A 14,989-nucleotide genomic window follows, 5' to 3' on the forward strand; every position below is an offset into this window, starting at 1 on the left:
TTGTCATATTACATGGTCAGGAGATGCAATTTGGTTTGGGTTGATCGATTAAGACTGTAAATTCTTGTTTGAATTTGAGAGTCTTGAATAAAAGTTAAAACTCTCGAATACATTAAAAGAGTCCTTCAATATTTATTGCTCATCTACTACTATTCAAAATATTTATATAGGTAACAATAATATGCCTATTTTAGATGATGAGCTGAGTTGAATTGAATAGTAGTGAATTAAGATAGTATAGTGATTTTTGTAAGACCTACCTAAAATAAGTTTAGATACGTTTGGATGTTAAGATAAATTTAGATATATTAACGAGAAATTAAAAAAGATTGTGGATCCTGCGTGTAAATAAGTATTGACATTAATAAAAAATGTTACGAGCCTCATGTGTAAAGAGATTTTGAATTTAAATGAATTTAGTGATTTAAGAATAAGATGATTAAATGTTAGATTTAATTTAAAATTAGACTGAACTGAGAAGTCCAAATTCCAAATAGGACCTTATAGAGCCCATTTGAGATCCTCAAATTTAGATAAAAACTTGAATGGATATTTTTCCAATTTGATTCCAAAAATCACATATCCATGCAAAATTACTCACTTACAAGTTAATGCTTCTGAAAATTTTATCCAAGTTAGTGCTTCATTTATGCTCGTTAAAACAACCATCCAGTTTCGATTCCCTATTGAGTTTATTTTGGAAATTCGGGAAAAGAAGATCCTTATCATGAACAATCAACCTTCGGACACCAAATTTTTTTATTTTTAAACAAAAGATATATTTTGATTAAAAACGTTTTTTTTTTTAGATGTTTTTATTGAACTTAGGATAAATAAGGTGGTCCATTAAAAATATGTTTCAGAATAATATTTTTGGAAGAGTTATTTTTAAAAATTTATTTTAATTTTTGTGTGGCTTTATTGTTTGTTACAAAAATAGGATGCGTGTGCTAATTTTTCATCTTTAGTAATTCAAGTGTGCAATGTATCATTTTATTAGTTTAGGTTATAATATAAAAGAAAAATTCTACTTATTATCTCATGCATCACACATCATCATGTGATTTATCATTTTTGTTCTTATATTTAAACACATATATATTGATGTGTAAATATGCGTGTTTAAATAAAATGATAAAAATGATAAATCATATTATAGTGTATGTGGAGATGATAAATAGCATTTCTCGAGGAAAAGCGAAAGTTTGTATTCAAACATGAGATTTGACTTTGCTTTTGTGAAGAAAGTAACAACATAGAAGAAGCGAAGTCTTTTTCTTGAATGTTCTGCAATTATTAGTTTTTATTGTTGTGTTTCTTTTTGTTGGATCCAAGACCTTTCCACTTGAATATTGCAGATAATAATTGCAGAACATTAGCAAAACTCTTGACCCAGAGCTGGAAAAGATTGAATCAAGACAAATTATTTGGAAAAACCGTTGCTTTTTAATCCAGGAAAAAGGATTTGACTAGTTTACTGAATTGTGTCTTCTCAAGTTTACCTGCAATCCTGTTTACTTACCAGTATGGTCAGAAATTCTAACCTAGTACCAATTTCTCTCTTTGATTTGGAACATTCAGCTTCTGATAATCAATGAATTCGACAAAGCATCGGTTTTAGAAAGTTGAAGAAAAAAGAATAATCAATCATCAGGGATGAGAAACAGATTTTTCCCTCTATCCTACAAAAGCATTTGTTGAATTTCTATCTTATCCAATGAAAAAATAAGTTTTGTTCATCTAATGTTACAAAAAGAATAATCACAAACGAAAATGAACAAATCCTTGGTTAGGATGTACATACTCATGCTCAATTGTAGGCAATGTTCGAGTGACAGCTGCTGTAGGAGCTCTCACATGTCCAACCATAGAAACTTGTAAAGCTTCTTCTTCATAGGCCCTTCTCTCCATCTCTTCCATTCTTGATTTCTTCTTTACCTTCACAAACAATGCCACCAGAAGCAAACCCAAAAGAAAAGCACCCAGTGCAGCTCCTACTGAACTTCCAACCACCACTTTCCACCGGCTAATCTTTTTTCTTAACAGCTCTGGTGGCGTCTCAATGACCAATCCAAAATGGCCATGTCTCCTTGCAACACACACATATGGTGATACCTGATTTGCTAGTGTGACTTTTCCATCACTCTCAAAACTAGCACAATATGGGATATTTCCCTGTATCTCGGCTAACTTTGTGGTGTTGCTGAAATCTACTGTGATGGGCTTTTCTCCTGCAAGAATTTCAAGCTCAAAAGGGTTGCTAAAGTTCATGTTGGACCCAGCATTATAAGCTAGAAGACCTAGAACAGGGGAAACAAGTTGGTACCCAGAGATATCATAATTAGCATAGAATGTGGAAGACCAGTTATACCCCAAGTTTTGTCTAACTATCATGACTCTCTCCACGCATGAATGCACAGTCACTCCAATATTTAGATGGAATTCCTTAACCTGTGCACCGTATCTTCGGAGACTACCACATCTGAATCTCACCATGTCGACCCTGATGCCGGACAAGTTTGACGGTAAATGTACAGTGTGCAATGTTCCAGTCCGAAAGTGTTTATGGTAGGCCTTGAACGTGTAATCTCTAATGTAAAGATCGAGAACATGAGCTGATTTGATCTCTTGAGCTTCAGATTTTATTGATGCAGACGATGCCCACGAGAGAATTATGAACGTGAGAGGGAAGAGGGAGCCCATATGAACTTGTTTTACAAGACGTTGGATGTAAAACTGTAATACCTGTACGGTTGTTCCTGATACTCTCGGGCTTCGATGTGCATAGCAGTGCGATTTTTCCTGATCTTCTGAAGCTGGCAGATTGAAAGAAGAGCTTGAAATGTGTAAAAACAAAATCTCGATTAGCTTCTTTTCTTGCAGATGTAACGGGAGTGAGGTCGCAAAGAGGACAGTTTGGATGTTTCCGGTAATTTACATAGCAGAAAAGCTTTGATAGATTAAAGAGTAGGGAAAAAAAAGAGAAAAAAGTTCTGGTTTTGTTTCTATATCATGTCAAGAGCAGGAGAGAATATACCTTAGGTGGCTGTGACACTAATCGATAAGAAATAGACTGCCTGTTGTTTTAGAAGAGGTGGGGTTAGGAAGAACTAGCAAAATGGATCTTGTATTGTGGAAATGCAGCATAACTTCTGTTGGTCTGTCTTTGAATGAAAGTTTTTAGGTGGCAGAAGGGCTAAGTTCATACGACGAAGGATGGGAGATATGATTATGGAGCGTGGGCTGATGATGATGATGATACTTCATGGCAAAAGGCAATGGAAAAGGGGGCTTGGCGTGCTTAGAGAAAGAAATTGAGGGCATTCTTCACCTAGCATAGGGGCTCCAGTGCTCCTAATTGTGTTTGGTAACATGTCTGCCACTTGGAACAACTTTGTGGGTATCATGTTAGCCACCATGGCATTCCATATGTTTTCCCTTTAATGCTCCCCTTACATGAAGTATTCACATGGGGTGTCAACCAAGAAGTACTAAAAAATGTCTGGAATTTTAATGCCAATCAATCCTTCATTGCACTGATTACATCCTCTGATGTTACTTCACAAAATCAATATTGCTGAAGACATATATGTCATCTAATTGGGCATATGTGATACTGTTATTTTTCGTGTTTGTTTTTAATACATAAATAGCAAAAAAAAGTTGGTTGGTCTGATGAAACCGGGAACGAAATGATACATAGCATCTACTGTTTTGTCGGTTGCATTAGAACATCTCCTTCTCCAACCTCTTGAGTTGACTTTAAGTTAGGAGGAAATTGGACTCTTGGCACTTCTCAAATCATTCAGTTATATCAATGATTTAATGACAAGATGGTTTAACCTCATACAACCTCAAAGAAATTACCAACCACATTAGTTGGCATTTCGAGTAATATTGATAAAATTGACAAGAAAGCCATAATAATACTCTTGGCAATTGGCATGTCTCATGAGCATCTGATCTCATGGCAGCAGGTGAAAATTCACCTCTGGTAAAGGAGCAGTCACATAACGAGACAGTGAGATTCTCCATAAACGAAGTGACTAACAAAATACTGTAGTGTACTGAAAAACAAGAAGAAGAGGAGCCATTTGTGAAAGAATTTACATCAATGGAAGTTCACATTGGTTTTGTAAGTCAATCCCACAGCCCAGTTTGCAGGAGCAACATTCCAGGCAATTATAGTCTCCTTTGTTGTGTAGGAGATGATCTTGAAAGAAAGAGATTGGCTTCCCAGAGTTGCAAAAGCTTGGTACGAAGCTCCCCGGTTATGGCTCATGCTTATCCACCCTGTTTTGCTTCCTTTCACCCACATCTGAGTTATATCTCCTCCACCTCCCACGTTCATTACATACCCCAGCAACCAAAACGCGTTTCCTTGGAAAGAAAATCGAAGCTCATTGCCCATTCAGCTGGGATTCTTTAGCTATTATTCAGAATCATACACCATAAAAGTAATATTCTTTTTAACGGGAAAGATTTGAATTCAAAATGTATTTTCAGATCTAACCCACTTAATTTTTGCTAACTAAATCGCAAGGACACATTAAAAAAAAAAAAGTGAAATCCTTTCCTTTGGTGGGAAATTTATCTAACTACCTGCGGTACACAACAGGGACAATGCCGGCCTTCCACTGAGCAATCTTCATGAAAGCAGGCTTGGACATGTCGAAGTGGACACGTGGTGGGTTGCACCACCCACCATTGTTGGAGTCCTGAGACCAGTTTGGAGGGCAGAGGTTTGTAGCTGTGACTCTGGTGAATGGGACCCCACTAAAGCACCACTTGGATTGGTAGCACTTTATCTGGTAACAGCTCCCACAAGCGTACCCATTGTCGAACAGAGTTGAGCTCAAGGCTACTGTATCTGTTCCATATCCATTTGCAAACAAATTTCCATACCCACAAGCTCCCCCTGTAAACCCACTTCAAGTAACGGCAACCAATTAATTTTCTGCATTATTTTTTTCCATCAAATTGGAAATGATAAGAAAATGTTATTCATTATATTTTTAATAATCATCAATTCATCACCTATGTGACATTAAATGATTAACAGATAAATGAAAAATAACAAATAATTTTCTACTTAGATGTCATGTTATAACGGTAATTAAAAACATTGATCATTTAGTGACAGCATAAATGTATTAAAACTTGTTTTATGTTCTTTTCCGGTTAAAAATTCATTTTCCATAAAGGGATCTTATAAAAAAAACCTTTAATCTTTTAAAATCAACGTTAACATAAAGTAGATATGACATATCATAAAGTAGAAGAAATATCATGATTACTCTTTAAGGATTGGAGACACAAAGTAAATTAATAGTTTCTGATATTACATCTCAAATACTATTTTTGTGTTGTGGAAGAACTTAATAATAAAAACAAGGAGCCGAAATAGAGTTCCTACGTATGTATGAAATATTATTTTAAAAAATATTAAAAGAATAAAATGACGCATTGACTCTAAATTTATGGTTTGATTTTAAAGGCCATATGGCCGGGTCAGGCCGGCCGGCCTTGTCTTAACGGTGGATTTATAAAGTAGTCAACTTAATACCATGCCCCACAAGCTAAGTATATATATATTTTTGATATATTTTCTCTATTTTAAAGGCTGGAAATTATGACAGTCAGGTCACGGCCTTTGACATAAATTGTGAAATTGTTCTATAAACTATAAAATTGAGAAGAAGTTTAATATTTTTGTATTTATTTAAGAAAGTAATAAAGTTTTGTCATCATAATTTTGTTTTTGTCGTCCTTAACTCTATATGAAATAATTTTCCATAATAAAAATTGAGTAATACTACATATAGTTATGGGGTACATAAATACTGTGCATCAGTTTTAAAAAAAGTGAGGTCTAGTAGTATTAAAAAATTATTTTTTTCATGTGGGTCCTGTATTTATTCACTTTTTTTAAAGTGATTATACGATATTTACATACTCACGACTGCAAGTATCATTTCTCTTAGAAGAAAGTCCCCTCAATTCTTTAAAGCTGAATGGAAAATAGAGTGTCGTAATAGGAGTGTGTACCGATTTTGTCAGAGTTGGAATCCCAAAATTTGGCTCAACTTTGATTTCATAATGAAAAAATATTTACATCATCCCATATCACATATTTTACATATTCAATATTATTTTTATTTTATTTTATTCTTGTTAAACTAATTAAGTTATTCTACTTATTATCCATACATTACATATTTATTATAGGAAAAATGAAAAAAAATATTAAAATAATTGTAATGAGTGGTGTGTGATGTGTAGAATAATAAGTAGAATTACTCTTACATTAAATGTCTCAAGGTTGAAGCTCCTCTAAAACCCGCCCCTAATATTCCTCCAACTTAGAATGAAGTATTGAGATTAAGCTTCGTTTTCACTATCTATCTTAACTCATCTCATCATTATAAAACTTTCTCATATTATCACATAAAATAAAATAAACAATTCAAATTTTTTAAATTTTAAAATAAAAATAATATTAAAAAATTTATAATTTAATAATATTTTATTCAACTTTTAATTTTAATCTCAACTCTTCTCAACTTATCTGCAAAAACAAACGATAAATCTTATCAATTATTGCCATTTTACAGTGGCGTATAGCTTATAACATTTGAAAATAATGACAAAGCCTTTTATGCGAACCAGTTGTACCGACCTAATTAATGACAAGTATAGTTTATATTAAGTCAATAATATTTCATATAGGGTAACGGTAGATCTAGTTTTAGGGTTTGTAAGTTTCGGGTATTTTCTTGAAAAAAGAATGAGACACAACATTAAAAGATAGATTTGTTTTATATTAACAATACTACGCATGACTCATGCACATATATAAATCATTTTCCTTTCATATATAAAATTGAATGAAAACTCAGTTTGGTTGATATCAGGTACGGACTGCTTGCTGGCCCCAATTTTTCATTTTTGTTTAATTTGTGTTTCTACAATATTGGGATTATTCGTAATATTGAAATAAGAATAGTGATAGACACATAATCTTTTTCATAATTTCTTATCCCACCGTATTTTAAAATGAGAATATTTTTATAAAATGATGATACTTTTATATAAAATGATGATAGTTTTATAAGTTATTTTACATAAATTTCTTTCATTTAATGTAAATGGTTTCAAGCAGCTAGCCTAATAGTTATTACGAATGCAAGATGCAAGAGTAATAGGTCTTGGTTCGCGCGCACTTTATCAAATTAATGAAAAGAACGTCGAAATCTAGAAAAATGAGTTTCGATCGAGACAGAGAATTTAACACACACCATGATTTGGGGTTTTGGGGATAAAGATCTCTCTCATTCTATTCTTTGATTGGTTTAGACCAAATGATCATCCATCACCAACTTAATACATATTTCTTGTTGAGTACTGTGGAGTCTGGTCCACACCGCTCGAACGGAGGCATTGGCCGTTCAAACGAAATCAGGCAGAGTCGAACGCTCGATGTTAGCTCGACAGTGAGCTCAAGCAGGAGGCTTTCGCTCGAGCGAAGGCATTGGCCGCTTGAGCGAAGTTAGGCAGAGTTGAACGCTCGATGTCAGCTCGACAGTGAACTCAAGCAGGATGCGGAAGGGAAGTTCGCTCGACGCGCGCTCGACACGCCGCTTGAGTGAACATGCATTTTTAGGGTTTCCACCGTTTGAACTATATATATGATGTTTTACTTCATATGGCCGATTACTGTTGACACGAAAACACTGCGGACGAACAGTGTTGAGATTCATCTTGTAGTGTGATATTCCTCAATAATAAAATCCTCTGTAGCTCTCGTGGACGTAGGCAATTTGCCGAACCACGTACATCTTGTGTCGTGTGTGATTGCATGTGTGATTGTTTTTCTCGTTCGTTATTATTTTTCAATTCATTGTCATCATTTTTCACAACAATTGGTATCAAGAGGCAAGGTTCGGGTCTGAGGAGAAACGATGACTAGAGATGAATTGAAGGTATTGGGGATCGAGAAGTTTGATGGCACGGATTTTGGATACTAGAGGATGCAAATAGAGGACTACCTCTATGGGAAGAAACTTCATCTTCCACTATTGGGGTAGCAACCAGAAAAGATGGATGATGCAAATTGGAACCTGTTGGATCGACAGGTTCTAGGGGTTATTTGATTAACCCTGTCGAGATCCGTTGCACACAACGTCATCAAGGAGAAGACGATTGCGGATCTCATGATAGCTTTGTCAGGTATGTATGAAAAGCCGTCAGCAAATAACAAGGTACATCTGATGAAAAAGTTATTCAATTTGAAAATGGCAGATGGTACGTCTGTTGCACAACATCTGAATGATTTTAATACTATCACAAATCAATTGTCGTCTGTTGAAATTGAATTTGATGATGAGATACGTGCACTGATATTGTTGGCTTCACTGCCAAATAGTTGGGAAGCCATGAGAATGGCTGTTAGTAATTCTGCTGATAAAACTAAATTGAAATATGATGATATTCGTGATTTGATTTTGGCTGAGGAGGTGCGCAGGAAAGATTCAGGCGAGACCTCGGGTTTGAGTTTAGTCCTAAATGTTGACTCTCGAGGGAGATCACATGACAGAAACTCAAACAGATGAAGATCAAAATCAAAGTACAGGGGCAAGAGCAAGTCGAGGCCTGATCAGCAGGCAACTTGCTCGAATTGTGGCAAAGCTGGCCACATAAAAAAAAAACTGCAAAAACCCCAAGAAGATGGAGAATGATAGTGCTAATGTGGTAACTGAAGAAGTACAGGATGCACTATTGCTTGCAATTCATAGTCCAGTTGATGACTGGATATTGGATTCAGGGGCTTCCTTCCATACATCTTCCCACCGGGAGCTAATGCGGAACTATGTTGCAGATAATTTTGGGAAGGTATATTTAGCTGATGGTGAGGCTTTGAACGTAGTGGGGATGGGAGACATTGACATTGCACTCCCTGGCAAGAACAAATAGACCTTGCAAAAGGTCAGGCATATTCCTGAGTTGAAGAAGAACCTCATTTCTGTTAGGCAGCTCGATGAGTGTGGTCATTCAGTGGTGTTCTCAGATAGCACTTGGAAGGTCACAAAAGGGGTATTGGTACTAGCTCGGTAAGAAAACTGGTACACTGTATATGACTACTGGTTTAATTGACACTATTGCTACTACCGTTGCTGAGAGCACAGCAGATTTGTGGCATTGCAGGCTTGGCCATATCAGTCAGAAGGGCATGACGGAACTTCTGTCTAGAGGCAAGCTACCAGAACTGAAGACAGTTGATCTCAGTATGTGTGAGAGTTGTGTGATGGGGAAACAAAAGAAGATCAGCTTCTTGAAAAGTGACAGGACGCCTAAGACAGGAAGACTTGATCTTGTGCACACAGATGTGTGGGGTCCTTCCCTAGTGGCATTTCTTGGAGGTTCTCGCTATTATGTTACGTTCATTGATGACCATAGTAGGAAGATATGAGTTTATTTTTTAAAACATAAATTTGAAGTATTTAATGTTTTCAAAATTTGGAAAGCCATGGTTGAGACAGAGACAGACTTGAAACTGAAGTGTTTGAGGTCTGATAATGGTGGTGAGTATGTTGATGGCGGATTCAATGAGTATTGTGCAGTTCTGGGTATCAGAATGGAGAAGACCATTCCTGGGACACCACAGCAAAATGGAGTTGCTGAGTGTATGAATAGGACCATTAATGAGCGTGCTAGAAGCATGAGGTTGCACGCCGGACTACCACCCACTTTCTGGGCAGACGCAGTCAGTACTGCCGTTTATTTGATAAACAGAGGGCTATCAGTTCTACTGAATTGTGGATTGCTTGAGGAGGTTTAGAGCGGGAAAGAGGTTAAGTTTTCTCACCTTAAAACTTTTGGTTATCTTTCTTATGTGCTTGTTGATTCTGATGCTCGTAGTAAGCTTGAGGCTAAGTTAAAGAAATGATATTTCATTGGCTATGGAGACGAGGCATTTGGCTATCGTTTCTGGGATGATCAGGGTCGGAAAATCATAAGAAGCAGGAATGTGATTTTCAATGAGAAAATGATGTACAAGGATAAGTCTAGTACAGCTTCTGTAGTAGCTCATCAGGAGTCCGAGTTTGTAAGATTGGATGACCTACCAAAGGTCACAGTGCAGTGTAGAGATGTGAGTGACGGGGAGAGTGGGTCCAGTGCACCCATTCCTATTATTCCGTAGGCAGTTTCAGAACCGTCCACTCCAACAGTTGCAGTTCGCAGGTCAGTTAGGACTATACGTCCTCTACAACGTTTCTCACCTACTTTGAATTACATTCTGTTGACAGATGGTGGAGAACCGCAGAGCTACGAAGAAACCTTGCAAGATGAAAATTCTAGCAAGTGAGAGCTGGCCATGAAAGATGAGATGGATTCCCTGTTAGAGAATCAGACATGGGAGTTGACAGAACTTCCATTAGGGAAGAAGGCATTACACAACAAGTGGGTATACCGGGTGAAAATTGAGCATGATGGCAGTAAAAGGTACAAGGCTAGACTTGTTGTAAAAGATTTTCAGCAAAAGCAGGGTATTGATTACTCTGAGATCTTTTCTCCTGTGGTGAAGATCACAACTATCAGGATGGTACTGGCTATGGTTGCTACTGAAGATTTATTTCTTGAGCAGTTAGATGTGAAGACAGCTTTTCTTCATGGAGACCTTGAAGAAGACATTTACATGCACCAGCCTGAGGGGTTTGTGGTACAGGGAAAGGAAGGTTCAGTTTGCAGACTGAAGAAGAGCTTGTATGGCCTGAAGCAAGCTCCTAGACAGTGGTACAAGAAATTTGACAACTTCATGCACAGTGCAAGGTATATTAGATGTCAGGCAGATCACTGTTACTATGTCAGGCATTTTGACAATTCTTACATTATTTTGCTATTGTATGTGGATGACATGCTTATTGCAGGGGCTAGTATTGATGAGATCAATAATCTGAAGAAGCAGATGTCAGAGCACTTTGCAATGAAGGATTTGGGAGCTGCAAAGCAAATTCTTGGCATGAGAATTGTCAGAGACAGAGTCAGAGGTACGTTGAGACTCTCACAGGCTGAGTATGTGAAAAAGGTACTCAGCAGGTTCAATATAGACAAGGCCAAACCAGTTAGCACACCCTTGGGAAGTCACTTCAGACTCAGCAAGAATCAGTCACCAGAGTCAGAGGAGGAACAAGATTACATGAGTAAGGTTCCTTATGCCTTAGCTATTGGTTCACTTATGTATGCTATGGTTTGCACAAGACCGGATATTGCCCATGTAGTAGGAGTTGTGAGTAGATACATGAGTAACCCAGGAAAGTAACATTGGGAAGCAGTGAAGTGGATTTTGACGTACCTAAAGGGTTCCTCAGAAACCTGTTTGTATTTCTCTGGAGAGAGCTTGGAGATGCAGGGCTATGTTGATGCTGATTTAGCTGGAGATATTGACAGCAGAAAGAGTACCACCGGTTTTGTTTATACACTTGGTGGTACTGCAGTGTCATGGGGTTCTAATCTACAGAAAATAGTTTCTTTGTCTACAACAGAAGTTGAGTATATTCCAGTGTCAGAGGCTGCAAAGGAGATGGTATAGCTACAAGGCTTCTTGGAAGAATTGGGTAAGAAGAATCAGAAATGCACTCTCTACAGTGATAGTCAGAGTGCCATATTCCTTGCCAAGAATCCAGCATTCCATTTCAGGACCAAGCACATTCAGATCAGGTATCACTTCATACAGTCATTGTTAGATGACGGACAGTTGTTACTTGAGAAGATTTGTGGAAGCAAGAACCCTGCTGATATGTTGACAAAGGGTGTTACGCTTGAGAAACTGAAGTTGTGCGCAACTTCAGTTGGTCTTCTAGCATGAAGACAGGAGTAGTGAGTTGCAGAGGTGGAGGATATCATGGTTAAGGAAGACGGTGTTACAACGAGTGTACCAGTCTCCAAGTGGGAGAATTGTTGAGCACTGTGGAGTCTGGTCCACACCGTTCGAGCGGAGGCATTGGCCGCTCGAGCGAAATCAGGCAGAGTCGAACGTTCGATGTTAGCTCGACAGTGAGCTCGAGCAGGAGGCTTTCGCTCGAGCGAAGGCATTGGCCGCTTGAGCGAAGTCAGGCAGAGTTGAACGCTCGATGTTAGCTCGACAGTGAGCTGGAGCAGGATGCGGAAGGGAAGTTCGCTCGACGCGCGCTTGACACGCCGCTCGAGCGAACATGCATTTTTAGGGTTTCCGCCATTTGAACTATATATATGATGTTTTATTTCATATGGCCAGTTACTGTTGACACGAAAACACTGTGGACGAACAGTGTTGAGATTCATCTTGTAGTGTGATATTTCTCAATAATAAAATCCTCTGCAGCTCCTGTGGACGTAGGCAATTTGCCGAACCACGTACATCTTGTGTCGTGTGTGATTGGGTGTGTGATTGTTTTTCTCGTTCGTTATTATTTTTCAATTCATTGTCATCGTTTTTTACAACAATTTCCCTGGTTGAAATTCACCTTTTTTCCTTGGAAAACAGGAAAGGCAAAACATGTCCGATCTCAGGGAGAGAGGGTTAAAAAAAAAAAAAAAGGGATATAAAGATGGTACATATATATATATAGCCTAGTATAGTTTTATATTCAAAACGTATTAGTTTCATCGAGCTAGCTGGATGGTGAGTTCCTACATCAACGAAAGTTGACATTGGCCTTATAAGACAATCCTACATTCCAGTTATTGGGAGCAACGTTCCATGCAAAGAGAGTCTCCTTTGATGTGTAAGAAGTAATCCTGAAAGAAAGAGATTGGCCTCCCAGAGTAGCAAATGCTTGGTACGAAGCTCCCCAGTTATGGCTCATTCTTGTCCACCCTATTCTGCTTCCTTTCACCCAGATCTGTGAAATGTCTCCCTCGCCTCCAACGTTCATCACATACACCAACAGCCAATACCCATTTCCTTGAAAAGAGAATCGAAGCCCCCCACTCCTTTGGCATGGTACCCTACAAGAATCATATGGAAGATCAAGAGACTTGATTCGGCAGATCGATGTGACATGAGTTTTATAACATCGATCAATATTATATATTTGAACTGTAATAAGCCTAGTTAAGATATAATACAAATTATTAAGTTTATTTTGATTTATCTGCTTAAACTTTTAAAATAAATAATGATTTTAAAGTCTCGTTTAGTTATATAGTTTATATGAGACTTTTGTTAAAAGTTAAATAAAATATTATTATATTTTTTTTAATATTAGTTTTGTTTTAAGATTTAAAAAAATTGAATTATTTATTATATTTTGTATAGAAATTTGTGAAAATTGTAGTGTGGTTTAATTTTGTAGAACCAAACCAGCTCTTAATTTGGTACTAGCAAAATTTTTTAAATTAAATCCTAACGCATTTAATTAAATATTAATTTCACAATTAAAAATTACTCATTGATAATCTATTTTTTCTCGTCAACTTTAAACTTTAGTATAAAGTGATGTTTTAACAAGCCTTAAAGTACCTGCGGTACATGACTGGGACAATGCCAGCCTTCCACTGAGCAATCTTCATGAAAGCAGGCTTGGACATGTCGAAGTGGACTCAAGGTGGGTTGCACCACCCACCATTGTTGGAGTCCTGAGACCAGTTTGGTGGGCAGAGGTTTGTAGCTGTGACTGTGGTGAATGGTACCCATCCAAAGCACCATTTGGATTGATAGCACTTTATCTGATAACAACTACCACAAGCATATCCATTGTTGAACAGAATTGAGCTCAAGGCTGCTGTGTCTGTCCCGTAGCCGTTGGTAAACAAGTTTCCGTACCCACAAGCTCCCCCTGTTTAACCATAAATTGAACATTAAATATCAATGCTCCCATGTAGTTTGCAACTTTGCACATGTATATAAGTCCTAAAAGGCCTAACAAAATGGAAAAAAAAAATAAAATAAAATAAAAATAAAAGGCTACTAATTACAACGCATGTATATATATACGATGACAGGGGATCGAAGAATGTATACGTACCCATGGTCTCGGAGGCAGTCTCGTCACCGTAAAAGGTGGCATGGGCGAGTTGCCATGGGCTTGGTCAGAAGACAGCGTCCGTAGCCTTAATGCTGATTGTCAGAATAAATGCCATCAACTCCAACCTAAACATCATCATTCCCGATCAAAGCTGGGAAGTCGCAGCCATGCATGCCTCCATATATCTCTTGATCTCTATATTATTAGTACAATATATGCGTATAATAATGTTGTCTACTGTGCTACATGCATGATCCGCTGATCACTTATATATAACGTCCAACCACAGACATTACTGGACATCAACAGATAGACTTCGTGGCCCTCACGAAGATTTTTTAAAATAATAATAATAGTAAAGGTGTTATGAAACTATCGAAAGGAGAGAGAGATAGAGATCAGAGAAGTTATGAAATTTATAAATTTCTTAAAGAATTCAACGATATATATAGGCGTACAAAGGGAACTATGCTAGCTTACTATGCTAGCACTATGCACTATGCATATGTCGGCCAACTCACTATACTAGTACTATGCACTATGCATTTGACGACTAGATAAATGTGGTCATACAATTCAAGATAGTTTATTACACTTCCCCTTTGGATGACTATATTTAAAGAATATGCCTCGTTAAAACCTTGCCAAGGAAAAACCCTGTGGGAAAAAATCAATGGCGAAGGAAAAAGAGTACAGTATTCATGTGTATCGTCGAGTGCTTTAGAATTGCCTCATTAAAACCTTGCAAAGGAAAACCCAGTGGGATAAAACCTTAGCGAAGGAAAAAAGAGTACAATCAGCACAAGTCTTCAAGACATTACTTCCCCTGAAAAGTGCATGATAACAGGTCTTCAAACCTCCGCATTCTAATGTTCTGCATAACCTTCTTAAATGTTGCAGTTGGTAGTGCTTTAGTGAATAAATCTGCCAGATTTTTACTTGACCGTACCTTCTTGATATCAATTTCAACTTTCTTCTCATGA

General features: G+C 37.3%; 2 protein-coding genes across 2 annotated transcripts; both read right to left on the reverse strand.

Moving 5' to 3' along the window:
- Positions 1-1,693: 1,693 nt before the first annotated feature.
- On the reverse strand, positions 1,694-3,388 carry LOC122281947. The gene is made up of 2 exons (XM_043093831.1): positions 3,038-3,388; positions 1,694-2,836 (listed from the first exon to the last, which is right to left on the reverse strand). The coding sequence occupies exon 2, from the start codon at positions 2,701-2,703 to the stop codon at positions 1,762-1,764; it is 942 nt and encodes a 313-aa protein (XP_042949765.1). The 5' UTR covers positions 2,704-2,836; positions 3,038-3,388; the 3' UTR covers positions 1,694-1,761.
- Positions 3,389-12,674: 9,286 nt separating this feature from the next.
- On the reverse strand, positions 12,675-14,145 carry LOC122282463 (expansin-A7). The gene is given in 3 exon segments (XM_043094413.1): positions 12,675-12,987; positions 13,502-13,817; positions 14,007-14,145. Coding segments are annotated over 3 exon segments (768 nt in total).
- Positions 14,146-14,989: the final 844 nt, after the last annotated feature.

This window comes from Carya illinoinensis, chromosome 11, assembly GCF_018687715.1.
Source record: "Carya illinoinensis cultivar Pawnee chromosome 11, C.illinoinensisPawnee_v1, whole genome shotgun sequence".
NCBI lineage: Eukaryota > Viridiplantae > Streptophyta > Magnoliopsida > Fagales > Juglandaceae > Carya > Carya illinoinensis.

Bases quoted from the DNA above. Each gene is read 5' to 3' on its own strand.
- LOC122281947 (XM_043093831.1), bottom strand. From the start codon at position 2,703: ATGGGCTCCCTCTTCCCTCTCACGTTCATAATTCTCTCGTGGGCATCG.